Here is a 26,739-nt window from a genome sequence, read left to right on the forward strand (position 1 = left end):
CAGATGAGCTTATCAATGCTTCCAAATGACTCCAAAGCAGTCCGAATTCTATGGGGGACTAATAGGGGCCCGAGCGAGATGGGCTCATTGTCTTATCAACAGCTTGCAAGTCCAAGCAAACCCCTAGACTACGAGCGCAAAGGGCCCCAAATTGTGACAAAAAGTGACCCACCGGCATAAGGATTAAACATTTCGCTTGTCAGCCAGCCTGTGATTATGTGGTCCAGGCGCGAGTAGGCAGTCTTTAGGCCACCATCAGCTGTCTCCAGTTCTCCACTCCACACAACTTTCTAGATCAGGCCCCTCCTGTATCACACGCGCGCCCAAGAGCTGCATCATAATACACAGCCCCCTTGTTACGACTCCAGTGATAGAACAGTTCAGTATTAAAGTATACCTCTGGTCGTATACTCTTCTTCCACACAACATTCGACATTCTCTGCGCAAACCACACAGTATTCTTATCAGCATACGGCGCAATGTCAGATATTCTTGCAGCGCTCGAGCAATTGGACGACTTGGAGAAGGAGAGACGACCAAAAAAGTCAACTGCGACCAAATATCGAAATCCTCTGACCTCATCGTACGTCTCTATCTCTCGTTTCTGACTCTGTTTCGTTTCAATTAAGCAACTTGTTTCGTTTCTGTACAACATAGCATGATCATTAATCTAACACCTTCGATAGCAACGCTAAATCCGCAAACCAACGAACAGGCCGACCAACACGACCACGCTCTAACCCCGAATCTAAAGCCGCATCAGCCCAGGCAGCAAACAGCAAGAACCATCTCGCTCCATCCTCTCCCTCATACCACACAGATGGCGAGCGTTCACCTTCCGTCGCCTCCACAAGACGAATCTCCTTCGTAGACCTTCCTCGCCCGCAAGCCGTCCAGAGACGTCTCCGAATCCCCACCCGAGGCGCAAGCCTAGCATCAGGCTTCCCCTTCGACCCCAAACTTAACAAATACAACGTCGGCGAAACCGAGTGGAAGGATTTTAGCGATGCCATTATCGATGCCGCGGAGCTGCCCAAGAGAGCTACGTGGGCGTGGCGCTTTCACAAGAACGACGTGATCAAGAAGATGAAGCGGGAACTGCAGTACGAGGGCGACTTCAAACGGATACTCAATGCGTGGAATAGGCATTTTAGGAAGAAGGGGTTCCAGGTCTCGCTGGAGTTGCCTGGGGTTGCGAAGATTAGAGAGGAGGATTCACCTGAGGAGCAAGAATTGGCTAGGCAGGAGGCCAAGTTCTTTAGGATGTGTGTTACGCCGAATGCGGAGAAGGCGGGGAGTATATATAGCAGGACGAGCTCGTTGACCAGGAGCGTTACGGGTGAGGGGGCGAGTGTCAAGACGCCGATCCATTCGGATGAGGAGAAGGAGGAGGAGAGGGAGGAAAATGAGGGCGAATGACATGAGGAGGATCCGGACGGGAAAGGGGTTGGGTAGGGAGGGATCTTGGGAATGATGTTACGACCATCTGACGACTCTTCTTGGTGCGAATTCATGGGTTACGGTTCTTCAGCGGATTTCGGTTTACGGATGGATATGGGCTATCCAATAGCAGCGGATTTGATCACGGCCTTTACTACAACGACAAATTGGACTTTCTTGGGTGAGGAGAGAATGTTATGAAAATAGATAGGCTTGTAAAAACAAACAGGCCGTAGCTCAAGCTATGCATCAAATACAAGAAACCTTGAGGGTATCTGCGATGCAAACCCTCCCCTCCTCAACTATATCCCAATATCATCGCTTGTAGTCCTATGTGCCTCTAATGCCGTATGTAGATTGCATTCCTGCACACTTACTCCCATATGTCTCAATGGCAAGCCCCATCCTTCGTGGCACTGGTATTATTCCCAAACAGCAAGTATCCCACAAATGCCCCAACCCCAACCGCAAGCATAACCCACCCATTATACGTCATGAACAGCAACCTATCCATCCACATCAGCTCGATTCCACTCCTTGGGCAAGGGAAGTACTCACATCAGCATAAAAGCATAGAAATTCTGCACGGCATACAGCGCCGCCTTCACGACATGCGCCCGCTTGCTCACTTCAACTTGATTGCGTCCTGACCACAAAAACGGCGTTGACTCAGTAACGACTTCCCAGCACATCGCTTCTCAGCTTCGTTCCATTGTGCGGGTAACAGAATGAGACCGAGGACAAGGGGAAAGGAGGGAGGCACTTACGAGGCACCTCGTCGGTTCTCTTCTCAACCCAGCGTTCGTAGCGGCGGCTCGATGCACGCAGCGCTTCGTACAGAGCTGTTAGGGCTACGACGGCGAGGAGGGAGAAGATCAGTCCCGGGGTCGTTTGGACGTGCCACCAGTGGAAGATGATGCAGAGGTTTTGGGTGTTCCAGGTGAAGAGCATCTAGGTTCGCAGATTAGCTTCTTCTTCTTCCTCTCACCCCATCTCCAGATCTGGCTGATTGGTTGATGGATTGGAGGAGGAGACGTACGTTCATGCTGCACATATCAGTAGCGGGCATATCGTGTCCCATGGCGCTGTGATCCATGTGTGAGTGGTCCATCGTGGCTGCAGATTGATTATCGAGATCAGAGCTTGAGATTCCGTGGATTCTTGAAGGTTAATGAGAGTTGTGCAGTAGACTGGTAATTTGAACTTAAATATGGAGGAAGTAAAGTTACCCTCGAGTCGAGTCGTGGTCTTGGAGCTTTGTCGTCTAATAATGTGCTCTAAAACACTCATCTGTAACGTGGAGTCGAAATAAGCGGAGCGGGCCGCGGCTTCGGATTGGTTGGGGGTTGTTGACGGGTGATCAGAGCGAGTTGCTAGATTGGGGAGTTGTTTGATTGGCTGATTTGTGTGAGAAAGTTTCTCAGAGAAGGTTTCTTTTGTGAATAAGATTACTGAGTCGTGGATGTTTGTTCTCGGTGAGTTCATTGCTTGAATTTGGTGTGTATATTGTGTTCTTGGTGGTTTATTGTTTCGTGGTATTATCAATCCTCGGATTGGTCTTTCTTATCCCGAAGGACACTGCAGATATATTCATAATGCATTTCCAGTCTAAGTTGACTTTATTCTTGAGATTCTAGTTTTCTATTTCTATCTTTCGTTCCGCGTTTTAATGTACCTGCGCTGTCCTTCAACGCCGAAGCGCGTTCTTGCTTATGCCGATGACTTACTTATCCACAGTCGGAATAAGCTTCTTGCCATCAAAGACCGTGTACTCCAAGGCATCCAAGTCGAGATCCTTGAAAGTCCGCACCTGTTCAAAGTCAGTCCAATGATTCAAAATTTGAACATCTACCAAGACAGGAAGTCAAGGGTAGAGTTAGTACATACATTGATCCCGAAAGTATGTTTTGCTGGATCTAGTTCTCCTTGCTCGGCACGTAGAAAGTCGATTCCGATACTGGTGCCACAGGTTTTGCAAAACATGTGAGCCTTCGTCTTCGTGTTGAACTTGTATGAAGCCATATTTTCATATCCTTTGCGTATGTTAGCTTTCAGAGTTTTGGAAGAAGCTCGAGTATTCTTGATCAAGACAAAAGTGGAAACTTACCTTGAATGAAGACTACATCTCGATGACAGGGATATACTAGGAGATAACCCGTCGAAACGCAGATAGAGCAAGAGCACTTGTTGACTGGGTATTTGGGAAATGGCCATTTGAGTGTTACGTTGAACTGAACTGCTCCACAGTGGCACGATGCAGCGTGAGTTGTGCGTTCGTCTTCAGATGTCTGCTCTACCCCGCCAAAGATGATGGAGGGGTCGAGGGGTCTTGCGTTGTTGGGAGTAGCCATGATGTAAAAGGTAGGAGTTGAAGATTAGTTTAAGGAAGAGGAAGAAACTTTTGGGAAACTTCTGTAGTGAATTGGAGATGTACAAGCTGGAATGTGAAGACTGAAACACCCACTGTTGAGACTCTCAGTAGATATATAGTCAATTGTGGGTAGGAAGTGGGGCGTAAGGGCACGATTTCACTTGACAGCTTTGTATTTGAGATTCTTCCTAGTGGCATAGTGACTCGGCCATATAGTAAGATATCTGGTGCTTGCAATGAAGAGACCAATCAACGCTTCCTGTTCGTACCCTCGCACAACTTGAAAGTCGGCCGGTAGCTGAAAGATATCCTAACTAGGTGTTTGATAAAATCATAAACCCATTGAAAGCTATAAGGCTGAGAAGATGGTGGTAGTCATGATCAATAAGGTTCTTAGCTGACGGGTGACGGATTTACCGTGGCATCTGTTTCCCTCGCAGAAGGTCGAAGAGGATGTCCAATGACAGGATGATGGCCAAACATTTAAAGCACAAGCTCGGACTTAAGAATGAGGTACTAAGATAAGCACATTCTTATCTAAACGCATTGATCTGCAAGGGAGAGGATACGCGTTCTATTCTCTCTTCCTTAGCATTCCGACTGGAAACATTTGAAAGGGGCTGAGATGATTCATGCTCATTTCGACTCATCTGACATCAAGAATTCAATGGCAATCCAAGAGAGAAATTCTGTCGGGAGCGATCGGAATCCCACGTCACGAGGAGCGCAGACAAGGCTGAAGACGGACTAAAAACTTCTTAGTGCATCAAACAACAAAATATTTCCGGGCTCTGGACGAATCCCGGGACTCGTATCGCAAAGACTCGAAACCTGAATAGTCGCCGAGCATTACGAAATTTCTCTGGAGATCATAGTCCACGAGTCTTGAGTGAGAAGAAGTTACGGGATTTAGGGATCCCCAATTTTTTCCACTGCACGCGGCTTACTGTGTGACGCCCTCAGCCTTGATAACCTCCGCTCATCTTCCTTCCTTTATAAGAGTCATTGACCCTTACTCTCTCTCTCAGGCACTCATACACTTCTCATCAAAGGAAATTGTTTCCAATCATAACATATCTCCGATCTCATTATTGTTTCTCATACATTTTGGTAACTACTGATCATCCTCAATGTATGTCACTAGGGTATCGACGAAGGTCCCCCTCTCGAAACAAACAGCTGTCCAGCTGTCGAAGGCTGTAACCAGCTTATACCAATCTCATGGACTCTGCACAAGTACGCCTGGTCTTCACTTAACAGGTCTGCGAGCTCAGCCATCACGTTCTCGCCAGTTTAGCTGGACGTCCAGAAGTCGTCTGCGAGATTACTTTCCAGAACCTGACCATGACCAAATCATCAAAACAGACCCGGCATGGCCACATCCGCCGTAAGTTTTTGTCCAATGACTGCAATTGATACATATACTGACTTATTCGCAAGAGCCAACGCCGAGCAGATGACCAAGATCTCATACGCCCACCGAGAACCCAAGGACTTCTCCGATCGAGTAGCACTATTCATGGTACGCATGCTGCGATGGGGAATGGACACAGCAACACGATACAAGCACGACGTCGAATCGCCCAAGAAGCCGGGCGACGAAAATGCCCTGGTCGGGACGAAGCCCTACGCAATGAGCGAACGCAAATGGCTCGTCCGAATGGTATTCCTAGAAAGTGTTGCTGGCGTCCCAGGAATGGTTGCCGGCATGCTTCGCCACCTACACTCGCTCCGCCGCATGAAGCGCGACAATGGCTGGATCGAGACGCTGCTTGAGGAAGCATATAACGAGCGAATGCACCTTCTTACATTTTTGAAGATGGCGGAACCGGGTTGGTTCATGCGCTTCATGATCTTGGGCGCTCAAGGTGTCTTCTTTAATAGCATGTTCCTATCCTACCTCGTCTCACCTCGAACCTGTCATCGCTTCGTAGGATATCTGGAGGAGGAAGCTGTTCTTACCTACACGCTTGCGATCCAGGATATCGAGGCAGGCAAACTTCCTAAGTGGTCGGATCCGAACTTCAGAGTCCCGGATCTGGCGGTGAATTACTGGAAGATGCCAGAAGGAAGCAGGACGATGAGAGATCTGCTTCTGTATATCAGAGCGGATGAGGCGAAGCATAGAGAGGTCAACCATACGCTCAGCAACTTGAAGCAAAAGGAGGACCCGAATCCTTTCGTCTCGGAATATAAGGATACAAGTAGGCCTCACCCTACGAAGGGTATCGAGAATATTCGTCCGACGGGATGGGAACGAGATGAGGTTATTTGAGTAGCGGTTTTGGTGCATGTGGGGGAGTTTAGAACGGGATTTCACAACTCAGAGGCATTGATTTTGAGCAAGAAGAAGCTCACTAATAACGACGACGATACGACAATTCCACTCATTACAATTGTACATAGCGTTCTGGGACGGCGTTTTCTGGCAACGGCGTTCCGGTAGACAGATCTCCATTCTTCAAAAGACTTGGGCGGCGTACTTGTTTAGATAGCTCGGTTTCTGGCCTTGAGCTTTGCTTTTTTCTTGTTGCTTTAGAATGCTTTAGAATGCATACTTAGAATAGAAGAAAGAGCTTAAGACGTCTATAAGATCAGGTAAATGTGCTTCACTGCTTCAGGTGGAGGCATTTTACTGCCTTTGATTTTTCGTTGCGTGTCTACGACATAATTTCATCCCAACCATGCACCTAATATATCAACCTGAAATACTTCGGGGAAAAGCTCTTTGTTAATCTGAGGTTTTGCGTTGTATTTCGTTGCATGTCTACGGCATAATTTCATCCAAACTACCGTACCTAAATAACTTCAGGTGAAAATGCTTTCCTAATCTAATTTCTTTCGTTGCATGTCTACGACCCTTTTTCACCTGAAGTATTTCCTGAAATACTTCAGGTGAAAGTGCGTTGTGAATCTAATATCCTTCGTTATGTTTCGTTGCATGTCTACAAAATACTACAGACGAAAGTGCTTTACTAACTTTCTTTGAGCAGATGTAACCCGGTCTCGCTTTCAATGAATGTCGTGCTCTTTTGCTGGTGTCTTTCATCCACGCCACTAGTCAGACTTCACAATTAGTGTACATTACGATGCAGAGTGTCCACCATCCATGCACATCGTAAACAAGAAGTGTATCACGGGAGACAGCTTGAGTCAAGATGTAATACATAGCAATCCATGCAATTTATCTATCTACTCCTAACATAATATATATGGTATCTCGACACCTATACTTTTCCAACACAAACAAAAAAACCTTCACATACATGCTCTACCCTGGATATATACAACAACCAAAGAAACCACACATCTCCATTAACGACCACCAACCTGGCCCTTAGGAATAGGATGGATCCACGAAACACAGATATTGATCCCAATAGTCATAACCCCAATGATCCAAAACGTCTTCCCGTAATCCGTTCCCAGGTACCGGAAGATAATCGCAAACACGATTCCGCCAAAGTTACCACACGCACCCGTAACACCGGAGATGATGCCGTTCGCAAAGGGATGGACGTGCGGTACCAAAGAGAAATTAGCCCCGTTGCCGGCCTCGAGGAAGAGGGCCATGCCGGCTACGAGGCCGAACATCGTGGAGTGCGAGTGTGAGTTCAAGACACCGATGGCGATTTGGAAGGCACCGCAGACGATAGCCAAAGAGTGCAGCAATATTTTCTTGCTCCATACGCTGCCCGTTTTTCTGTACAGGAAATCGGAGGTCAGACCGCCGAGGGGGCGGAACACAATGTTCAAGAGCCCGAACATGGCGGCCCAGCGCCCGGTACCGGTCTGTCCGAGCTTGGGGAAGTTCTTGAGGTAGTAAGTCCCGAGCACGGAGTTGATAGCCAGCTCAGCGCCGAAGGAGCAGAAGTAGCAGAATGCAACGGTGGCGGTCTGAGGCGTGAAGATGACGGACATGGCTTCCTTGAACGAGGGCTTGACGACGACCTCGCCGCGGGCCGTGTCGATCATCTCCTTCTCGCCCATGGGCGCTTCGTGGTCGAAGGAGCCGTGCTTGGCTCGCGAGACGCCGGCTTCTTCGTCCAGGCGCTTCTCGTCGGATGGAGGGGTGGATGTGCCGTCCGCCTTGCGGTCGGTGATGGCGCCGGGGACGTTGACGAGGCCGCCGGATGCGTGGACACCGTGCGATTGGAGGTTTTGCTGGACGGCCATTTGGCGCTCTGACCACTTGCCGGTAGGTGTGTCCTGGCATAGAAGGAAGAGGCAGATGGCAGTGAAGGTAATAAGGATGAAAGGTACGACGAAAGCTACTCTCCAAGCAACGTGGGCGGATAGATGCTGGCGTGAGACCAGGGAGTCGAAGATGGCGGGCATGACGAAGTATGTGATGCCACCACCTGAGTTTCCCCATCCGCCGGTGAGGGAGTTGGCTGTTCCAACGACGTTCTTGTCGAAGAAGCCGGTGGACCAGACTTGGCAAGGGACGAAAGAGCCTCCGAGGATACCAATGAAGAATCGGATAACATATAGACCGGCAGCATTGTGGATTGTTCCGATGAGCACTGATGGAATGGCACCGAGGATGAGGCAGGCAGCGAAGGTTACTCTTGGTCCGAAGCGATCACATGCTGGGCCAGCGATCAATCTGACGATGAGACTGCAAGTAGTTGTCAGTTTTCTGCAAATCTGGTTTGTACGGGTTGTTGTTACTCACGTTGCAGTCAATGCAATGATGTTCGAGTTGGCGACTTCGTTTTGGCTGAGCTTGAGATCCTTCTTCATGGTAATTGGCAATAGAGGTGGCACGGCATACCATGACCAGAAAGCGATCACTGTGGAAATCAGTGTTAGTGTTATGTTATTTTGTTAAAATATAAGAAGAATATTAGATGAACTTACTGAAGCCGAACCAAGAGAAGAAGAATACTCTTCCATACTTGTTGAATGGGTTAAGAACAGGAATCGATCGAGCTTTGCCATTGACCGGATTGATCTCCGGCGCCTGCCAAAGTGTCTGAACCTTGAACCCCATGACTTCGACAAGTTGTTTCGTTTCTCTGCAGTAGGTTTCTGTGGGAAATGTCTAGCCGAGTATCTCGATGGCTAAAGTCTTTGATGAAGGCGTTGATGCTTGAAAGCTGTGTCTGGGATATCGAATTCTCGTACGTCGGTAGCGACTGTTCTTATAAAATCAGAGATTAGCGACGTCAACCCGCAGTTGAGACATCTCCGGAGTGCTCACACTCACAGAAATACAGCCAGCTAAGTCAATGGTGTAAATCCGCGGCCTGTTCCCTGCGGAGATCTACAATATCAACCAGTAGTGGGCCCAGATCAATCTCAGACCCGAGAACGATGCGTGGCGGGTGCGCCAAGCCGTGTTGAGAGATATGGGGAAGCCAGAATTGAGCCACCCTTTGATAAGAAGCTTGGGTCGACGCAGCCCTAGATCTTTGATATCCAAGGAGATCTGGTATCAAGAACAATGATCTCCGCGTAAATCGTTCTGGAGATCTTGAAATGAACCAGCTGAGCTGATGAAGTCTCACTTCTTTGAGTCGACGCTTTCTTCCCGCTGTGAGACTATTCGAGTTCTGCACTTAATAGCGTGGACTTTGCAGGTCAGAGTATTTGTGATACACACGGTAATCCGTCGACTTAGGACAAAGGTAGAGTTTTGAGAGAAACTTTTCCGTCCGGGAAGGTTTGAAAAAGCTTAAGGGGACTTCAAGTGGAAAAAGCAAAAGTTGAAGGATTTGCCAGGATATGGATGTTCTTTAGAAGCAAATCCCAGTGCGCAGGTACGGTATTCTTGAGGCTGAGTAGGCATTCAATATGAGACCACTCTTGCGGAAATGGTCGTACAGACTTAGGAATCATGGACGGGACACACTACGTCGTCTTATCAGCAATGATGAAGGAAATTCTGTGAGTAAAGGATCGCGAGCTTGAAGGGCCAATCAACATCCACAGCTATCAGCACAACATCATTCTGGCGATGTTGCTTGGCTTCTGCTTGCGAGCCATTAATTCATAGTGTGTGTTGCAGTGTCGCTTTCGTTCCCTTCTGTTGGGTGCGCTGGTTCACGCCCGTCGTCAGTTCAAGGTTGATGAGAGGCCAATAGACCCCTTATCTTTGCGCTAAACTCGAAACAGACTACCAACCTCATTTCCGACCCACTCCAAGATAAGAAAGCAAAAATCGCATGAATTACAAAAACTTCATAAAGACGCTCGATCTCCGCGGCCTATGCTCTACTTTCGAGTTTTGGTTGATCAGAAGCCATGTTACCATCAAGTACTGGAAAAGTCGAAAATCGGCTGGATTCTGACGTTTCTGTCAACTCAACACCACAAGAGCGAAAGTCGAGAATCTTGTCGACCTGTCGATATCTGCAGCTCAGCTCGACTATCGAAATGCCAGACACTGCACATCACAGATCTCCTTGATGCTTCCAGGGACAGCTTGAGAGTGTTGGACCTGAATTCAACAGCCCCCACGCAATCTTATCAGCACAGTTGACCAATCACAACAAGGTAATATCTCTCTCTGTGTCCTGTTCTCGTCAAACTCTCGGTCCGCAATTTGGAATCTCCGTAGCGTGGTTAGTTCCCGGAGCGAGGTGAACTGCATGTCTCGGGAAGTGTGAACAGTTGTGAGTCGAAGTGAAGTATCAGAACCCAACTTCGATGCCTATTCAATTCGGCATGAGCCGGGCCAATGGTTCGGGGCCATTAACGCCGATGAAAGAGCGAACAGCAGTGCTTGAGTAGTCGAACGAATTCTGGGCTTGGCCTTTGAGCTCCATCACTTGCTTGAGTGCTCACGCAAGAAGACTGCATTTGAGTTTGTTGTGAATTTCTCGAGAAAGAGCGATCAACGGGCCAGACAACGATCTTGTTAGGATTGCTGGCTGATGCAAGACTCCGAATCAGTCCTCTTGTGGCGACGGGAATTGTGACGAGTTCTAGGCAACCTTTCTCTGTTCGTGCTCCATATTCTCTTCGGTCAGCATTTGTGCATTTGTTGGTGGTGTTTGTGATACCGGGTTCATAGAATGAACTACCCGTTTTCATTCGTTGTCTCTGTCGAGCAACGGCGCAAATCTACGCTGTCGAAATTGATTCGAGAAATAGTACATGAAATTATCCATACTATTTCTTACTTCAGTAAGAAGGCTTTCTTGAATCCATATATCTCAGGTCAACATCTCAATAACGCTGTCAACTTGGGATTTATATTACCTTCACCTGGACTCTGCAAATTTGCGACAAGCACGCGGTGAAAATACTCTTGGTAATGCTATCAAAATGCATGAACGGTAAGGAAAATATACAATACGATCGTGAACGAGATTTGCTCAGAAATGAAAATACACAAGAGCGTGCCTGAATGCAGGCTTGCACATATGGCTTGCAGCATGGCGGGGGAAACTGCGGGGTCAATTGCAAAGGAGGAAGGATTTCGAACATAAGAAGTAGAAATCGCAATATAGAAAGAACAATAAGCGCATTTAAACACAACCGCTCAGCTCAAGACAATATTTTTGTATCTCGAATCATTCCAGACAGCAATAAGTTGTGTCTCGAGGACTTTCGGCCCGGTCGAAGGCATTCGTACTAGTGGGTCGGGTCATGTGACTAGGACACGCGCTAGGAACGACCATTCACGCCTGACGCGACGGTGACTTTGTCAATACGACAATCAACAAGGCAAATCGGACGGCAATGCGCTTTCAACTACCATAACGAGTCCAGATTGATATCAATGGGTCTGTCCAGACATGTTCGCAGTATAAGATCCTCATGACTCGACATAATCTCGACAGTCACATTTCTTGGTTGTTATCTCACGAAGTCACTTTTCCGGCGACCGTGTATGCGACGAACTCAGCAGCACCAACTGCGGCAGACATTGTGGAGGAAGAATTCTGGGGAGAGGAAATAATACCAGGCCCGCCGAGGACTGCAGCAGTTCCAGCTCGCCAGCATAGAGTCCTGACGAATGTTGCTCAAGAGTTTATACGACCTCCACTTCCTTCCGCAAAACCACCATTGCCAGAGATAACGAGAACGACTGGGGACAGTTCAATGGGTAACTTATCATCAGCGTCCAGGTCAAACAGGCCTGGACTATTGACGCAACACCAGCTGGCCACTCCAGCTTCGACATCCGGCACTACTTCATCTGCAGGATCGCATTCACGGGGCAGCGGCTTGACAAGGAACTATGCTGCCCAATTGTCGGAGGAAAAAGGAGGTGAGTTCGAAATGGCAATTATCTTAGATATATACCTGACTCATCTAGATACTCCTTCTGCACGAAAAACAGTCGATCGGCGACCGGCTAGATTTCCTCGAGCTTTCGAACCCCCACAGACTCCAGGACTAACTCCCCGATCTACGGTAGGAGCGAAAACGATCGATTCCGTGGATTTGACTGGAGATGATCGTTTCGCAGATCTTGATCTACGGTCAAGCAGTTCGGACGCCACATTTGGACCACCGGTTGTTTTATGGAGGGAAGATTCTGCTTCAAGAGCGGAGCCTCCTGTCTTAGAACCCGAAGTCAGAACGTCAAAGAAGAGGAAGAGTGGAGATATATCACCTGAACGCTCGAGGAGAGTCGTCAAACTTAGCATCGACCGAATCAAAACCTCTCAGTCTCAGCCAGAAAATCTGGATGGTTTCGTGGACATCGACGATGTTCCCAAGCGTTCGGCTACCAAGACACCTTCCGCTCAGACCCAGCGCTCGAAAGCCGTGCAACCTTGTGTTGAGCTTAACTTTGGTATGGATGCTTTAGATGCGTACCAAATCACAGAGACCATCAGCACTGTTCAATCCCGGACAAGAAAGAGTATAAGCCGAGTTTCATCGTTCACGAGTGGAACCCCTTCACGATCAACACATATTCAAGAACAATCAGCTCGCAGAAGCACCGAGTCGACCGGGACGATTGAGCCTTGCAAGACTACGGTCCAGGTCGCAGCTTCTCCTGCCCCAAAATTGAGCAATTCGCAGAGTAACAAAGTCAACCCCACACCTCAAAAGTCTCGAAAGCGGCATGTACAGAGGACTATTCAGGACTCGGAGGATGACGAAAACTTTTCAGACGTTGAGAAGCAGGCGAGCTGCTCCCCGCGTACCCCTGTCAAAGCTACTCCTCGAGTTGTCAAAGCATCAATTAGCCCATCACAGTGTGATCTTTCCATGTTCAGTCCAGCCAATAGAAAGGCTATTGATTTCACTGATTCGAAACCAAGAGTCGGTAGCCCTCTCCGGCCCATCTCGCGAAACATTACTGTTGGCAGGAATCAGCTCCATTCTCCAGCTCGAAGAGACGTTCAAACAAAATCGTCCACTTCTTCTGATGATGCTGAATCAAAGTCAGATCGCCAAGGGAATGGCCAGACTCCAACTCCTTCTCTCGGATTAGACGACAAGAAACTAGTTACCACCTTTGTAAAAGATCTATCCACCATTAGTCTGTATCACGAGCGTGTTAAAAATTTAATTGTCCGAAATTCCATTGCTGTCATGGCATACCACGACGAAGGAGCGCCGGCCCCCACCAACCTCAAGGAAGCACGGAAAGCATTGCTCGACAAGGACAAGGCATACAACGCGGCCATTGACTGTGGGAAGCGATATCAAAGTTTGATGAATGATAAGAAGTTGCTTGCTCGGCAGATCTGGGAGCTTCTTGAAACCAATACCGATACCAGTGACCTCGAGGGTCAGCAGTCAGTACTCACTCTGAATGCCAGGAATCTTGAAAATGAGATAGTTCGGCTTCTGTATGATTCGGGCGCTGTGCAAGACGGATTTGGGACCGGTTCGGACGATAACAAAGCTCTTCCTTCAACGGAACCATCCAAGATCCCCGAAGCTTCAATTCTATTACCTTTCGGCTCCAGTTCGACAGGAAGTGCCCAGGTGATCATGCAAACTCAATTGCCGTCATTACAATCGAGAATAGCCGCGAGCCATGATGATCGAGATCTCGAAGTCTCACTCTCTAGATCATCTTCAGCGAATCGAGGTCTCACCAACGTTGTAGATACTTCACGGGACCATTCGCCACCGCGTCCAGAATTTCGAAATCGAAACTCTATCGTTGGCGAACCTGATGTATACCCTCGGACAATGCAAATTAACGTAACGAAATCATCAAACCAGCCAATTTTCCATCGCGACCCTTCACCTGCTGAATATGATTTTGACGGAAATGACTTTGACGAGTTGCTTCAAGATGAGGAAGACCTTCAGATTGCTGCCGAATCCCAGAACGAAATTGCGGAGATCATCGAAGATGACTTTGGAGATAGTGAGGATGATGTCGAGTTACTCGAAGCAGCCCAAGACTTTGAGAATCGCCAGTCTCTCGCAGAACCTGTGACACGTTCTCGAAGTTCCCCTAGCAAGGAATGGGCTTGGAATGAGCGTAACGACTGCTGGAATCTGCGGCAAATCAGCGAAAATGACATGTACACCAATGTGGATGTGGACGGGTCTCTCTTCGGATATGCCTGGTCCACCGATGTCAAAATTGTCCTGCGAGACCGCTTCGACCTCACAGGTTTTCGAAAACATCAGCTGGAAGCCATCAATGCTACCCTTGCCGGCAAAGATGTTTTTGTTCTCATGCCAACTGGTGGTGGGAAGTCTCTTTGTTACCAACTACCTGCAATTGTTCAATCTGGCAAGACTAAAGGTGTCACGATTGTCATTTCACCATTGCTCAGTCTCATGGAAGACCAAGTACAGCACCTACGCGAACTCAACCTGCGCGCTGGTCGAATTAGTGGTGATGTGTCCCCAGACGAGCGTGCACGCATAATGAGAAATCTAGACGAAGAGCACCCTGAGCACTTCATACAATTGTTATACGTCTCTCCAGAGATGTTAAACAATAACCAGACTCTCTCGAAGGCTCTGACCAAGCTTTATCGAAACAAGAAACTAGCTCGGATCGTCATCGACGAGGCCCACTGCGTGAGTTCGTGGGGTCACGACTTCCGCCCAGATTACAAGCAGCTAGTACAATTGCGAGTTCGCTACCCAGGTGTTCCATTCATCGCCCTGACAGCAACAGCAACCCCCCATGTGCAGATTGATCTCAAGCATAATCTGGGGTTGCCGGATGATTGCCTTACCTATAAGCAGAGCTTCAACAGACCCAATATCTCATATGAGGTACGCGATAAGTCCAAGAAAACATCGGTTGAGGAGATAGCGGAGATGATCACTACCACGTTCAAGGGCCAGAGCGGCATCATTTACGAATTGTCCCGGGCTAATTGCGAGAAGCTGGCCGAAGAGCTACGTAAGCACAGGATCAAAGCCCAACACTACCACGCCACCATGGATGCCCAAGCAAAAATCAAGGTCCAAAATGACTGGCAGTCTGGCAAAGTGCAGGTTGTTGTTGCTACCATTGCATTCGGCATGGGTATCGACAAGAAAGACGTTCGCTTTGTCATCCATTACACCATTCCCAAAAGTCTTGAAGGCTATTACCAGGAAACTGGACGTGCTGGTCGAGATGGCAAGAAATCCAAGTGCTATCTCTACTATTCATATCACGATGCTTCAGTGCTTAAGCAGATGATCAATCCCAAGGATCCTAAGAAAAGGGATAAAAACATCCAGCCCGAACAAATAGACAGGCTACTGAAAATGGTTCAGCAGATGGTTCAATTCTGTCAGAACAAATCGGATTGTCGGAGGCAGCAGGTTCTATCATATTTTGGTGAACCATTTGCTAGGGAGGCATGTAGACGCACTTGTGACAACTGCTCGGATCCAATGCCCCACCATCCAGTGGACATGACCAAATATGCAGTTGCGGCGACCAATCTTGTTAAGAGGGTAGCTGAAGATGATGTGACGATGACTCATTGCCGGTCTGTCTTTCGTGGTTCCTCTGTCAAGAAGGTCAAGGACCTTGGACACGACCAGCTTGAGGAGTTCGGATCCGGGAAAGAGCTTTCTACTGATGATGCAGACCGTCTGTTTTTGAAATTGACAAATGAGGACATCATAATGGAGGACCACCACTTGAACAGGGCCGGGTTTCCTGTCTCATATATGAAGGTATGGAATTCCCTCATATCTCCTTGGCACATAATAACGCTCCTAGCTTGGTAAAAAATGCCGTAAACTTCTTACTGGAAAGGAGAAATTTTTCCTAGACATGCCAACTAGTGGCAAATCAGTGGCTACACATCAGCAGAGATCCAAACCGCAGCCGAAATCCAGGAACGACGTGCAATATCCATCTACTGCTCTCACATCGCCGTTGGCCCCTTCTCCTCGAGCAAATCGATCTACTAAACTACGCGGTACTGTCAAAACCGGGACCGAGCGAGAGAAATTCATTGCTACCGACAGCGAAGACGAAGAGGACGCCTTCGAACCGGTAGCCGCCAGCAAAAGACGTACTCCTGCAGCGCGGCTTGGACCTCCTATCACTTCGGATGATCAGTTGGCTTCCTTACCAGATCGGCATCGTCAACTCATTCATCAATTCGTTGAGGAGGCAAAAGTTGAGGAAGAGAAAATGCGGAACCGGGCCGTGGGCAGACAGCCCATATTCACAGAGGCTAACTTGCGGAATATGGTTATCAGGTGGACCTTGACCTTGGACGATATGCGCAAGATACCTGACATCAATGTCGACAGAGTCAACACTTACGGGAAGAAGCTGCTACCTATAGTGACAAATCACTGGGCCATGTACCAAGCCATGGGGGATGACGATGAAGATCGCGACATTGACCCCAATCATCAAAATATCATTGATCTGATCACGGATGATGAAGAGAGCGAGGAGGAGGAGGACTTCGAGCTTGAGCCAGGGCTCGAAGAGGCAATTCTAGCCGCCGAGAAGTCTCCCTTCTTCACCGCGTCGGCTACCGGTAATCGAAATTCAACGGGGAAGCCTCGAGGTGGCCGGGGCGGGACCAGAGGCTTCAAGCGAGGCAAAACGAAGAACTACGTGGCGAGGAAGAGCACTGGATCAACCTCAGGTCAAAGTAACGCTGGAGTTAGGAAGAGGAACACATCTGGCGCCTCCAAACGATCGCGCGGGAGCAACCGCAGAGGTTCGAGTATAGTGAGATCATTCAGTAATCAGGGAGGATCAAGTCGAGGAGGTGGTGGTGGCATTGGCATGATGCCCACATAAATCGGCGGTCACATCATTACACTTCTTTTATAGAGCATTGCAGGATGCGTGTAGAGTATCAGGGGCATAGCAGCATCTTGGGGTTTTCGGCAGAAAAAAGGTTTTTATTTTGATGAATGTTAATGATGGCGTCATTGATACCAGTGTTGTTGCTCTTCTTGGGTGGCTCATATGATGTAGTTTGTTCCCAATGAGAGTTTTGAGTTGCAGTGAAATTTGGATTTTCGTGATTGATGAGTGATAGCGTGATAACTTCCTAGGCGGCCTGCACTACGAAAGGAGAGCCCGCATGGCTGTAAATGAAATCTCAACACCAATACCCAAAAAGATTTAGTAGTACTAGTAGCCAAGGATCTAGTGGCCGAAATCACAAGTCAAGGGCGTTCATGCTAGACAATGACGATGAAGAGGATAACCGCCATCTGGGCTGCTTCGGCATCAGTCAGAGCTGGGTTCGTGTCTGTCTTCAAGAGGCTGCTCGTACGATCTGCCTCAAGACTTAGTAAAATGATGGGATTGCCTACTTTACTCGATGGCAGGGCATAATGCTGAGGAGAGTGCTGTGGAGGGAAGATGAGAGAGAATTAAAAAAGTGGGGAGAGGAATAGGGCTCATGTGTCGCATTTTGCGCCTATCGCGCGGACAGCGCAAATCTCGCAGGTATCAGAAATTGAAAATATATGTCATGACTCTATTCTGTGCAATAGCAACAAAGCCTGGGACACTTCACTTCAGGTCGCTCATACTTTATTTGCTTTTCTGCGAGGGATATTTGTAGAGCTCCCTACTCATCCCATTATTCTAGCCTTCTTTGAATTGCCAGACAAAAGTGCATAAGTTACCTTTGTGCTAACGTTCAACTATACTAGACATTAAATTTTAACACTCCAAGTAGATGTACACTTTGGTAGTCTTAATTGAGCCTTTTTACACCATGCGATAAGCAACAAAGAGTTCTCAAAAGGTGATGGGCTCAAAGGTGCAGTACTCAACTTGCGCTTTTCTACTTGGTTATAGTTTGCAAATAAAGGGTACCCTCATCTGTAAGAGCTGAGGCCACCGCGCGCGGCCCACTTAAGCGAGACGCGTACGCGCTTTAATTTACCTCCCCCTTTTTTAAAACTTTAATAACTCAACAACCACTTATCCAATTCACTTGTAATTGAAGATAGAAACACTTGTGATACTTAGCTCACTCCTCCAAAAAGATGAAAGAAAATAGCCCACCCCTGCACGCGCTATTATCCGCAACTTGTAGAGGCAAGGTAAATCTTAAAGGGAAATCGTCCAAGAGACTTAGGTGCCTAAGAGGATTGTACGCCGTATTCTTAAACAGGAATATAGCCGCAAAAAACGCAAAAAAAAGTTTTCGAAACCTCACTTAATATCTATCAGAACGATACGCTAATGTATTTGCATTATATTAAAAAACTAGTCCTTTCGCAGGATGAACTTTTCGAGCCTCAAGACCCTACTACGGCTCACTCCCTTTATTCGAACTATACGCCAAAAACTAGCCTGCGTAGGCTACCATCGCTGCATTGCATACCCTCGACCTTATATATCAAGAGTACAAGCTAAAAAGAGGTTGCGCTTTGTGCGGGATTATAGATGGTGGGGCATATTAGATTATGTAGTATATAGGGATGATGGCAGGCAAGGGGGTGATTGGAGGAGGGTTGTTTGGTCTGATGAAGTTATATCCGAGACTGGGAAGAATGGTAGGATTTGGGTGATTAGGAGGGTAAATGAGAGGAGGTGCTTTGATTGCATTTAGTCAATTTATAGGTTAAGAAAAACCACGGTCATGATTTAGGGGGTATTGGGCTAAGACTATAAATTACCATTAGTTTTTATAGAAAAGCTTCCAAAACGCAAGGGTAAATGCTCTAAAGCGTACCTTTAGCAGGTTTTTAAACTTATAATCTTTCCTCTATTTGATACTCTAGGGCTAGAATATATCTTCATGGAAGATGACGCAAAAGTGTATAAAAAGAATGCCCGGTTACCAAGACTTTAGTATGGAATCCGCGGGTTTAACTAGCCTCTTTCTTCACTCAATTTAAATCTTATTAAGAAAGTCTGGCGATAGATGAAAGAAGAATTGAAGAAATTACCTTATGTGCTAAAAAGTAAGGAGGATTTAAAAAGGGAGCTGCAAAAGCTATGGGATCGAGTAGATCCACGTGATTTCAGGCTGTACACAGAGCGTTTAACTTGCAAAATTGAAGATATAATTACTATGCGAGGTTTAGCTATTATTCATTGATCTACAATCATAATATTAGAGAATGCCATAAAAAGTTGCAATTATAATAATAGATATAAAACTAGGTGAGATCTTGAGGTTCTCGCTGAAGTGGGCCGCGCGCGGTGGCCTCAGCTCTTACTATACAGTTTGTACTGTACAATAAGCTCTATCTCCTGACTTCTAACAATCAAGTATGCCCCTAACCATGTCCGCCCCGTCCTCGCTGTCAGAGATCTTTACAACCATCAGAGCGACATCTCATCTTCATCTGAGAGTACTTCAGCCAAGCTCCTGGCTCTTCCCGAGATATTCCTAGCTAAGGCTGTGCGCTGTGGCATATTATCAGCTCGATTAAAATTGAAATGCTGTAGTTCGGATGAACTCACAGTAGGATCAGGGACATGACACAAATCCTTAACCCGATCAAGAAGTCGGTCCTCAATCTTGCTTCCAAGCATAAAAGCCACCATGTCACACAACATCTCGCGTGGAAACGAATCTTTAAACCTGTTAAAGCACGAACTGCGCGTGTAGGCAATTTCAAGAAGTACAGTTAGCTTTCGCAATGGACTGTCCGACGTGGTGTTGGCGTATACATAGTTTAATATCGAGGCGCACAGTGGGTGGATGAGAGATTCTTAACTTGATGCCTACCATGAGTGTGGAGAAACATACGGGCCGCCCCGTACTATTATTCCGACCCAGATAAACTCACGAGCTTCCATATACTGAAGGTATCCTGCAGCCGAGTATAGCGTCTGAAAAGGTGTGTGGTTTCAAAGGTATGCTGGCCAATTAGCCGAAAGCGTGGACGTTTTCCGTCGGAAACCCTTTATCACTCAACGGCAAAGTCTGGCTGTTTATTTCCGACCGCAAATTGGCAAACAAGGTCACCAATTTTCAGCCATAGTTTTAATCTAGGCTGTGGAGGGGAGAAGAGGAATCGAAGCGGATCAGCATGAAGGGTGCATTGAATAGGAAGAAGAGAGGAACGGCAGTTCGTCTTATCAGCAGCATGCTGCACCATGGTACCTCTTCAGTCGGATGTATCTGGCTTTAATATGATTGATAGGATACGAGTCAGTCTTGACAACGGAAGCAATATACACATGAACACAGGTGAAGGTAAAATTTGGCGATCGCGCAAGAAGAAAACAATTAGGACTTCTTATATCTGCTGCATTGTTCAGACAACTCCTTTTCACAGGAGATTTCTTGCCATTCACCCAGTAGCTTTTCTGTTTGTTGTCATCAATACCCATTCCCGACATGTTGTTTTCTTTGCTAGCTCTGGGGCTTGCCGCCTCCTATGCCAGAGCATCGCACACCCTCAGATTTGCTTGTTCCCAGCTCGTTACTGAGAGACTTGACCCGTAAGCAGCATCATCCTGCGATCATATCATCGACTTCTGAAACATGAAATACAGTTTGGTCAATCCAGGGTCGAATCCATCCCCTCATATGCATCAGGTATTTATTTTCATTTTGCTTGCATGACAGCGACCATATGATCAGGCTCTGATTGTGCAATAGATCGTGGGCGGGGTGTGTGACACTCTCCAACCTTTATGTTCCAATACTTAATGACTTCAGAACGCTTTCAATGTTACGATGGACCCCTCTCAGGACATTGCCGAGAAAGCTTCTTGCACTACTTGCACTTTTTCTCAAGATTTCTCAAACTACTGGACCGCTGTTTTGTACTTCCGGGCTCGTAATGGGACATTCAAACGAGTGCCTCAATTAAGCAATCAAAATATTGAAGGGGCAAATGGTGGAATGACCATCTACTACCTCTCTCCGGATAACAAGACAACACCTGTGACCGCATTCAAACCAGTAAGTGTTCTCTTCTCCGTCAGCACATTAGAAAGTTTTGACAATGAAGTAGGGCTTTCGTATGCTCGCCGGAACTGCTGAACAACGCACCAACAACTCTGTGAACTTATTCCGTTGTTATGATGGCTATGACGCAAAGATGAATTATCGTCCAAACCCGATGGGAGTTGCAACTACTGACACCACCGATCTGCCTCAGAAGTATTGTGCAGGAGGGATTCGAATCAATACCTTCTTTCCCAAGTACGTTCATAACTACTTTGCTACTCCGAACAGACCAATGACTGACAGAGTTGGATTACAGCTGTTGGGATGGAGTGAATCTAGACAGCGCTAATCACCAGAGTCACGTTGCTTACCAAACCGGAGCTGATTGTCCAGCAACCCATCCTGTCCAAGTTCCTCAAATCTTTATTGAGACAATCTGGAACACTGGAATCTTTGACAAGTCGCTGTGGCCAGAAGATGGAAGTCAGCCCTTCGTCCTCAGCCAAGGAGACCCGTAAGTTCCAGATCAAAGTATACGGATGACCTGAATCATTGTCTGACTGCAATTATTAGGACTGGATTTGGTCATCATGCAGATTATGTCTTCGGGTGGAAGGGTGATGCTCTGCAGAAAGCCATGGATGCAAGATGTGATGTGTACGATGCGAGCCCAGATCCTCTCGTATTCCCTGCTTCAGGATGTCCACAACTTACAACACAAGACTACGCCGTTGCAAACAAGTGCAGTCAAAAGCAGATCGCTGAAGAAGATCTTGACGATTGTAAGTCACGGTCATGCGGAAGATACTAGCAAGCATATTTTAACCCGTTGATTTCAGGGCTACCATCTCTTCCAGGGGGCATGCCAATTACATGGACTTAATCATCTTCTCGTGACATTCTTTCAATATGTATGGCCGAGGTTTATCAGTGAATGTTGATATCTAGTGAGATTAAGAGATGAAATTAAGAGTCGAGGTTGAACTTGGACATGAGCTTTTCGACATGAATGAGTGGGCCCAGAGAAGCGAAGATTCATATAGAGTATGATAGCAACATTTTTGATGTGTCTAGCTTCTACCAGACAAGCTATGAGCCATCAGACTTTGCATTGCAAATCCTGTCTCTTTGTCTTTAAAGGACTCTTAGAATTCCTTTACCATTTCAACTTATCTTGGCGCATCAAATTAACATATCCAGGTGTTAAAAGAAGGCGGGGCTATAGAACCATGTGATTAGTGACTACTAGTTAGTACTTTATTCCGAATCGTATTTATAGGATGATACGCTGCTTCACAGAGATACGATGGATTACTGTAAGTGCATGTCCAGCATTCAAACGCGAAGACCTAAGGCAGACGTCACAATGAGCAACAGCAAAGAGAAGAATTTTCTGGATTGAATACCAGCAGACCTTCCAATAAGCATTGTGTATAGCGAAGTAACCCTGGAGAAAATAGGCGAAAAATTCTGTCTGTATTGCGCCCACGACCTAAACCTCGCTTTTCTACTTCACTTGTTTGCACCATGCTGATTGCTGAGTCTAATCTGAAGCATTGGCGATATGAGTCCATCTTTAGCTTCGAAACAACCCCATCACGTCTAGTCGTTCACAAGGTTGGTAATTGCGCTTAGTAAGCTTCGCTTAAGCCCCTTTTTGAGTCACCAAAGGGCAACTCTAAGGAGGAAGCCCAGGGGAAAGCGATGAACTCTGCTTCTACAGGATAACAAAAGATCGGAATTAGCTCTTATATAGAATTGAAATTTGAAAAATTACTTGACATGCTCGATTTCTATGCCATGCGCTTCCACATAGCTCATGCAACAAGCACATTTACCACTTGTAGGTTGTATTGGCACAAGCCAATATAGATGTGCAAAGTCGGCGTGGAATACGCTAGAACCGGGGAATCTTCGACATTTGGAGTTGCTCAGTTAGGATAGTCTTGAGACCTGATTTCGTCTGTAATGAGAAAATATTGCAAGTAGACATGTGTGATATGGTCGGAATCAATAGTTACGTCTTTCACAAATATCCTTACAGCCTCACTGTAGTTTGGGGATGTTGGTCCCAGTCAGTATAAGTGGTAGAGTAACGTAAGCCCTTCTTCAATCTGAATTATCACTGTTGCTGATAAGGTTGGTTCATAGGTGTAAAGTTCGTGATAGCATGAGTCTATCTATCAAAGAAGCAGCTTCCAAATCGCTCAACATAGACCAATTGTCCCTTCAATACCCCACTAACTTCGTAGCCTTCCCTCCATTCATTGCATCCATACACTTTCGTTCTCCGTCCTTTCAAAATCAGAAAGGATGACCGAAGATCTTGGCCTCGTCCAAGACATTCATGTCCTTTCAAGTAAAACAAAATATTCTGATATCTCCATGACTTTTGGCTCCTTCCTTTGAAAGCCTTTGAGGAACAGAATCTCAAAATCCAACAAGAATTCTTGGCAGAAATCTTCCGGCACCTGAGTAAGATCGGAAGCGTCGAGGTTTCTGGCGCAAAGGTCACGATATATCTTCTCAACTGGCTCTCCATGGACGTGATATCATAAATCAGATTGATTGGTGCGGCGGGAATGCAGTTGAGCTTCTCTTGGATTGCATGGAATTGGGTGATGACCTCATTCTGTAGTTGTGGCATACCCAGCTCATCAGCAAGAACCCACAGACAGACTAAATCATTGTCTTGGACAGTCAGAGCATGCTGTTCCTCGGTTGAGAGTTGATCGTGGGTATCGCAGCGGTCGTCAAACTGGACAAGGCTAAGTGCGTTGTAGTAGAGGTATTGTAGGAGAAGTCTTGCAGTAGGTTCATCAACATGAGCCATACGATATTCAAGACTAGTACTTTCGACGTAGGAGCCATTGAAGGCGGCATGGAAGACCGGAGAGTGGTAGCATGCAATATTCTTGGAAACCGTAAATCTGACAGACTCCCAGCCCACCAGGAGGGTTACCAAAACATCGGGAGTTCTATCACTAGTTAGAATAAGTGGAGATCAAATCGTACAAAGATTTTAAGAGATAAAGCTTGTTTGCGCCAAAAAGGAATATTTGCAGAAGGAGAATGTCTGACAACATCATAACTTACGAGAATGTCATGAGATCTCTCTTTTGCTGCTTCCTAACTTGCTCTACACTTCCTCTGCGGCGGGATTTAGCTACACTCTGAGATTCGATCTCTTGATTGTTGTTTTGCGCCATGCTGTCGATCTGTAATATTGGGGAGTTGCGACTGGATGACTCGTTAAGATATGGGGCCAGGATGGCTTTTGCTTGCGATCTCGTGCTTGAACTAAGTCAAATCGATGAGCGGAGAATAGTCTGAAGGGAGGTTCTTGTTGGTGGGTTGCGATCGTTTGTTGCTGAAGTCGTGGTGAAAAAGTTGCGCTGTAGAAGTGGCTTTGTTGCGAGACTAAGTGGAAAGTTCTGGAGCAAGTTGGGAAACTTTTTGAGATTGTACAGCTTTGTGCTAGAGACTAGTGTGCGACTTTCTTATTAAATTACTAGTGCACATCCTGCTGATTGATCTATTCTCCTTTCGTGCTTACGTCTCATCAACTAGATGTAGAATATTGGGTCATTCAAGTGGTCCGGAGGTTGGTGTCTAAAAGTGTTTTGAGGTAGCAGTACTTGAGGTAGCTAAAGTCCTGTCAAGTTAAACTTGTAAGACGAATAGCATCTCAATCAGGTGCAAAGGAGATCAGCATAGTATGTGTGCACAAGTTGACAGCGTTCGTGGCATGGTCAAGAAAATGGTAACACCTATATCTGAGTGAGTTTCTCTGACAGATGGCAGAGTTTTGATGCGAAACTCGGAACATGATTCTTCCTCATCGATTACATCTACAGAGTGGCAGTTGCCTCTAGCACGGAACTAATGACAATGCTGCTAGAAGTACAACTTATAATGCTCTTGACAATGGATGGCAACTCGTTTGAGCTCAACATAGATGCCAAAGATGTCTACACTGGCATATAATAGCTTAAAGAGAAGATGTGCCTTGTGCAGAAAAAAGGTTATCTAGCAAGGTCTCGTCTGATATACAGAAATTATGCGTCGGTTTTTGGCCAGCATTTCCCCCAACAGCTGACAAGAAGATACGCCAATATTACTCACACAGCTTCCAAAAATTCTACACACGATAATTAGTGCGACTCCTCATGTACATAAAGCCCACCGCTGCTGCCCAATCTCAACATCTAAAATGTCACACCACGATACCACAGCACCACAACACCATAAACCAGCACTCTGTCAATTCCTACGAATAGTGAAAGTATGAATACCTCTAAATCTTCAGCTGTTGATGATTCGGAGAAGTCGTGCCGTTCCCCTTCCGCGGAGAGCGCAAGAGAGAAGGCGAAGATGGATGATCTCACATTCAGGTCAGTTTGCGCTCGTTCGTCAATATTTTGCACAGCTAATTGTTCAAAGTGATCCTAAGAGTACCATCACACTCTTGATAGGTAGCAGCGATCCTCCTATCGAGATGGTTGTTCACCAGGAAGCGGCCTGTGCCGGTTCACCCGTCTTGCGCGCTGCATTCTGCGGCAACTTTATGGAAGGTCGAACCAAAACATATCGACTCGCACATGTTGACGAAGCCACCGCAAGACTTCTAGTGCAGTGGTTATATGCTGGGAAGATAGTGACGATTCAATTGAAGGAAGACTGGAAATATGACCCTAAAGACACAGAGATTATGATTGCGGAGCACAACAGTCTCGTTGACCTTTGGGTTCTCGCCGACGAACTGCAGATGCCGACTTTGCAGGATTGCGCAGTGACTACCTTATTTCAAATACAACGAAAGACACGCAATCGGTTGAATTGGTCATGGCAGAGAGTATACAGAAAGACGTCAGAGAGCAGTAAACTGAGGCTGTATATCTGCCATCTCTGCGCGTTACAAATCCGGCCTACTAGCTACTCCTACTATAAGGATTTCATACCATATGAGATGTTAATGGACATTGCACAAACCCTATCTGATGGATTGTTCCGGAACGGAAAGCTTGATCTGAAGCTCTCGGACTATCTAGTGGAGGAAGGCTAGAGACAATAGGAAGCACAGTGAGTCGGCGTCTTTTGTTGTTGAGGTTTTTGACTGGTGGCTGACTGCTCAAGGAAAGTCTCTCAATATGTACAAGGGAAGCTTTGCAAAGGATTCTTGAACACCAGATTTGTCTCCTCTCTTGTTATTGGCGAAAAGCGAGAGGGGAGAGCGGGGGGTTGGTGCTGTGTCGACTAACGATGGAGTTTAGGGTTGTCAAATGTCGAGTACCTTCGTACTCTAGAGCAAGGTAACATGTCAATTCAGTATTTTGTATGCTTTCATAATAGGACTTGCGTTTGCTGCTGATGACGACTTAGCATGAATTAATGGTTTCGAGTACCATGAACCCCGGATCTTGACTTGGCTGTGCAGTGTGAACTCAACAAATAGACTTGACTTCGGGGAAATAATCATTGTAAAGATAGTGTGGTCTATCAAGGCCTTGCGGAGGAAGAGCTTATTCCTCTTCTCGGGCTTGGACGCATCCAACCATCAATCTCGTCCAAGCAGCACTGCATCGAAGTGAGGGTCGAGGATTATGCCAGAACGCAGCTCCCTAAAGTATTGTTTACTCCTTCCACAACCAATTTTTCTGGCAAGAATGAAAAAAATCTCTGCAATCACTCCGA

General features: G+C 46.7%; 10 protein-coding genes across 10 annotated transcripts; 6 read left to right on the top strand and 4 right to left on the bottom strand.

Moving 5' to 3' along the window:
* The first annotated feature begins 31 nt into the window (after nucleotides 1-31).
* Nucleotides 32-1,864, top strand: LY89DRAFT_680886 (uncharacterized protein). The gene is made up of 2 exons (XM_018214161.1): nucleotides 32-583; nucleotides 687-1,864. Exons 1-2 carry the CDS (start codon nucleotides 480-482, stop codon nucleotides 1,417-1,419), a joined length of 837 nt encoding a protein of 278 aa, XP_018077130.1. The 5' UTR covers nucleotides 32-479; the 3' UTR covers nucleotides 1,420-1,864.
* Nucleotides 1,626-2,841, bottom strand: LY89DRAFT_680887 (Ctr copper transporter). The gene is made up of 4 exons (XM_018214162.1): nucleotides 2,480-2,841; nucleotides 2,208-2,391; nucleotides 1,999-2,119; nucleotides 1,626-1,946 (listed from the first exon to the last, which is right to left on the bottom strand). Exons 1-4 carry the CDS (start codon nucleotides 2,549-2,551, stop codon nucleotides 1,829-1,831), a joined length of 495 nt encoding a protein of 164 aa, XP_018077131.1. The 5' UTR covers nucleotides 2,552-2,841; the 3' UTR covers nucleotides 1,626-1,828.
* Nucleotides 2,842-2,981: 140 nt separating this feature from the next.
* LY89DRAFT_714508 (uncharacterized protein) lies at nucleotides 2,982-3,894 on the bottom strand (the record flags this gene model as incomplete). The annotated part of the gene is made up of 4 exons (XM_018218136.1): nucleotides 3,548-3,894; nucleotides 3,328-3,473; nucleotides 3,168-3,250; nucleotides 2,982-3,018 (listed from the first exon to the last, which is right to left on the bottom strand). Exons 1-4 carry the CDS (start codon nucleotides 3,789-3,791, stop codon nucleotides 2,982-2,984), a joined length of 510 nt encoding a protein of 169 aa, XP_018077132.1. The 5' UTR covers nucleotides 3,792-3,894.
* Nucleotides 3,895-4,941: 1,047 nt separating this feature from the next.
* On the top strand, nucleotides 4,942-6,086 carry LY89DRAFT_664570 (aox, alternative oxidase; the record flags this gene model as incomplete). Its single annotated transcript, XM_018212781.1, has 2 exons — nucleotides 4,942-5,198; nucleotides 5,252-6,086. 2 exons carry the CDS (start codon nucleotides 4,942-4,944, stop codon nucleotides 6,084-6,086), a joined length of 1,092 nt encoding a protein of 363 aa, XP_018077133.1.
* An 887-nt stretch (nucleotides 6,087-6,973) lies between these two features.
* On the bottom strand, nucleotides 6,974-9,115 carry LY89DRAFT_637072 (nitrate transporter). Its single transcript, XM_018211515.1, has 3 exons — nucleotides 8,675-9,115; nucleotides 8,490-8,607; nucleotides 6,974-8,432 (listed from the first exon to the last, which is right to left on the bottom strand). Exons 1-3 carry the CDS (start codon nucleotides 8,805-8,807, stop codon nucleotides 7,127-7,129), a joined length of 1,557 nt encoding a protein of 518 aa, XP_018077134.1. The 5' UTR covers nucleotides 8,808-9,115; the 3' UTR covers nucleotides 6,974-7,126.
* A 2,368-nt stretch (nucleotides 9,116-11,483) lies between these two features.
* On the top strand, nucleotides 11,484-17,175 carry LY89DRAFT_607616 (uncharacterized protein). The gene is made up of 3 exons (XM_018210466.1): nucleotides 11,484-12,035; nucleotides 12,084-15,874; nucleotides 15,921-17,175. The coding sequence occupies exons 1-3, from the start codon at nucleotides 11,582-11,584 to the stop codon at nucleotides 16,965-16,967; spliced, it is 5,292 nt and encodes a 1,763-aa protein (XP_018077135.1). The 5' UTR covers nucleotides 11,484-11,581; the 3' UTR covers nucleotides 16,968-17,175.
* A 3,227-nt stretch (nucleotides 17,176-20,402) lies between these two features.
* On the top strand, nucleotides 20,403-21,928 carry LY89DRAFT_763262 (uncharacterized protein; the record flags this gene model as incomplete). The annotated part of the gene is made up of 8 exons (XM_018221590.1): nucleotides 20,403-20,591; nucleotides 20,646-20,688; nucleotides 20,752-20,763; nucleotides 20,812-21,057; nucleotides 21,110-21,300; nucleotides 21,362-21,559; nucleotides 21,619-21,827; nucleotides 21,903-21,928. The coding sequence occupies exons 1-8, from the start codon at nucleotides 20,488-20,490 to the stop codon at nucleotides 21,926-21,928; spliced, it is 1,029 nt and encodes a 342-aa protein (XP_018077136.1). The 5' UTR covers nucleotides 20,403-20,487.
* Nucleotides 21,929-23,309: 1,381 nt separating this feature from the next.
* LY89DRAFT_728896 (uncharacterized protein) lies at nucleotides 23,310-24,254 on the bottom strand (the record flags this gene model as incomplete). The annotated part of the gene is made up of 3 exons (XM_018219316.1): nucleotides 23,310-23,340; nucleotides 23,517-24,023; nucleotides 24,142-24,254. 3 exons carry the CDS (start codon nucleotides 24,252-24,254, stop codon nucleotides 23,310-23,312), a joined length of 651 nt encoding a protein of 216 aa, XP_018077137.1.
* A 726-nt stretch (nucleotides 24,255-24,980) lies between these two features.
* LY89DRAFT_310725 (uncharacterized protein) lies at nucleotides 24,981-25,251 on the top strand. Its single transcript, XM_018206628.1, has one exon. It carries the CDS (start codon nucleotides 25,048-25,050, stop codon nucleotides 25,201-25,203), a length of 156 nt encoding a protein of 51 aa, XP_018077138.1. The 5' UTR covers nucleotides 24,981-25,047; the 3' UTR covers nucleotides 25,204-25,251.
* A 168-nt stretch (nucleotides 25,252-25,419) lies between these two features.
* LY89DRAFT_728897 (uncharacterized protein) lies at nucleotides 25,420-26,110 on the top strand (the record flags this gene model as incomplete). The annotated part of the gene is made up of 2 exons (XM_018219317.1): nucleotides 25,420-25,439; nucleotides 25,489-26,110. 2 exons carry the CDS (start codon nucleotides 25,420-25,422, stop codon nucleotides 26,108-26,110), a joined length of 642 nt encoding a protein of 213 aa, XP_018077139.1.
* Between the last annotated feature and the right edge of the window lie 629 nt (nucleotides 26,111-26,739).

This window comes from Mollisia scopiformis (assembly GCF_001500285.1).
Source record: "Mollisia scopiformis unplaced genomic scaffold LY89scaffold_3, whole genome shotgun sequence".
NCBI classification, from domain to species: domain Eukaryota; kingdom Fungi; phylum Ascomycota; class Leotiomycetes; order Helotiales; family Mollisiaceae; genus Mollisia; species Mollisia scopiformis.

Bases quoted from the DNA above. Each gene is read 5' to 3' on its own strand.
- LY89DRAFT_680886 (XM_018214161.1), top strand. From the start codon at position 480: ATGTCAGATATTCTTGCAGCGCTCGAGCAATTGGACGACTTGGAGAAG. The intron at 584-686 runs GTACGTCTCTAT...CACCTTCGATAG, and splicing joins CGAAATCCTCTGACCTCATC to CAACGCTAAATCCGCAAACC.
- LY89DRAFT_680887 (XM_018214162.1), bottom strand. From the start codon at position 2,551: ATGGACCACTCACACATGGATCACAGCGCCATGGGACACGATATGCCC. The intron at 2,392-2,479 runs GTACGTCTCCTC...CTGCGAACCTAG, and splicing joins CTGATATGTGCAGCATGAAC to ATGCTCTTCACCTGGAACAC. The intron at 1,947-1,998 runs GTGAGTACTTCC...GTGGATGGATAG, and splicing joins TTCTATGCTTTTATGCTGAT to GTTGCTGTTCATGACGTATA.
- LY89DRAFT_637072 (XM_018211515.1), bottom strand. From the start codon at position 8,807: ATGGGGTTCAAGGTTCAGACACTTTGGCAGGCGCCGGAGATCAATCCG. The intron at 8,608-8,674 runs GTAAGTTCATCT...TGATTTCCACAG, and splicing joins CTTCTCTTGGTTCGGCTTCA to TGATCGCTTTCTGGTCATGG. The intron at 8,433-8,489 runs GTGAGTAACAAC...AACTACTTGCAG, and splicing joins ATCATTGCATTGACTGCAAC to TCTCATCGTCAGATTGATCG.
- LY89DRAFT_607616 (XM_018210466.1), top strand. From the start codon at position 11,582: ATGACTCGACATAATCTCGACAGTCACATTTCTTGGTTGTTATCTCAC. The intron at 12,036-12,083 runs GTGAGTTCGAAA...TGACTCATCTAG, and splicing joins ATTGTCGGAGGAAAAAGGAG to ATACTCCTTCTGCACGAAAA. The intron at 15,875-15,920 runs GTATGGAATTCC...TAACGCTCCTAG, and splicing joins TTCCTGTCTCATATATGAAG to CTTGGTAAAAAATGCCGTAA.
- LY89DRAFT_310725 (XM_018206628.1), top strand. From the start codon at position 25,048: ATGTGCCTTGTGCAGAAAAAAGGTTATCTAGCAAGGTCTCGTCTGATA.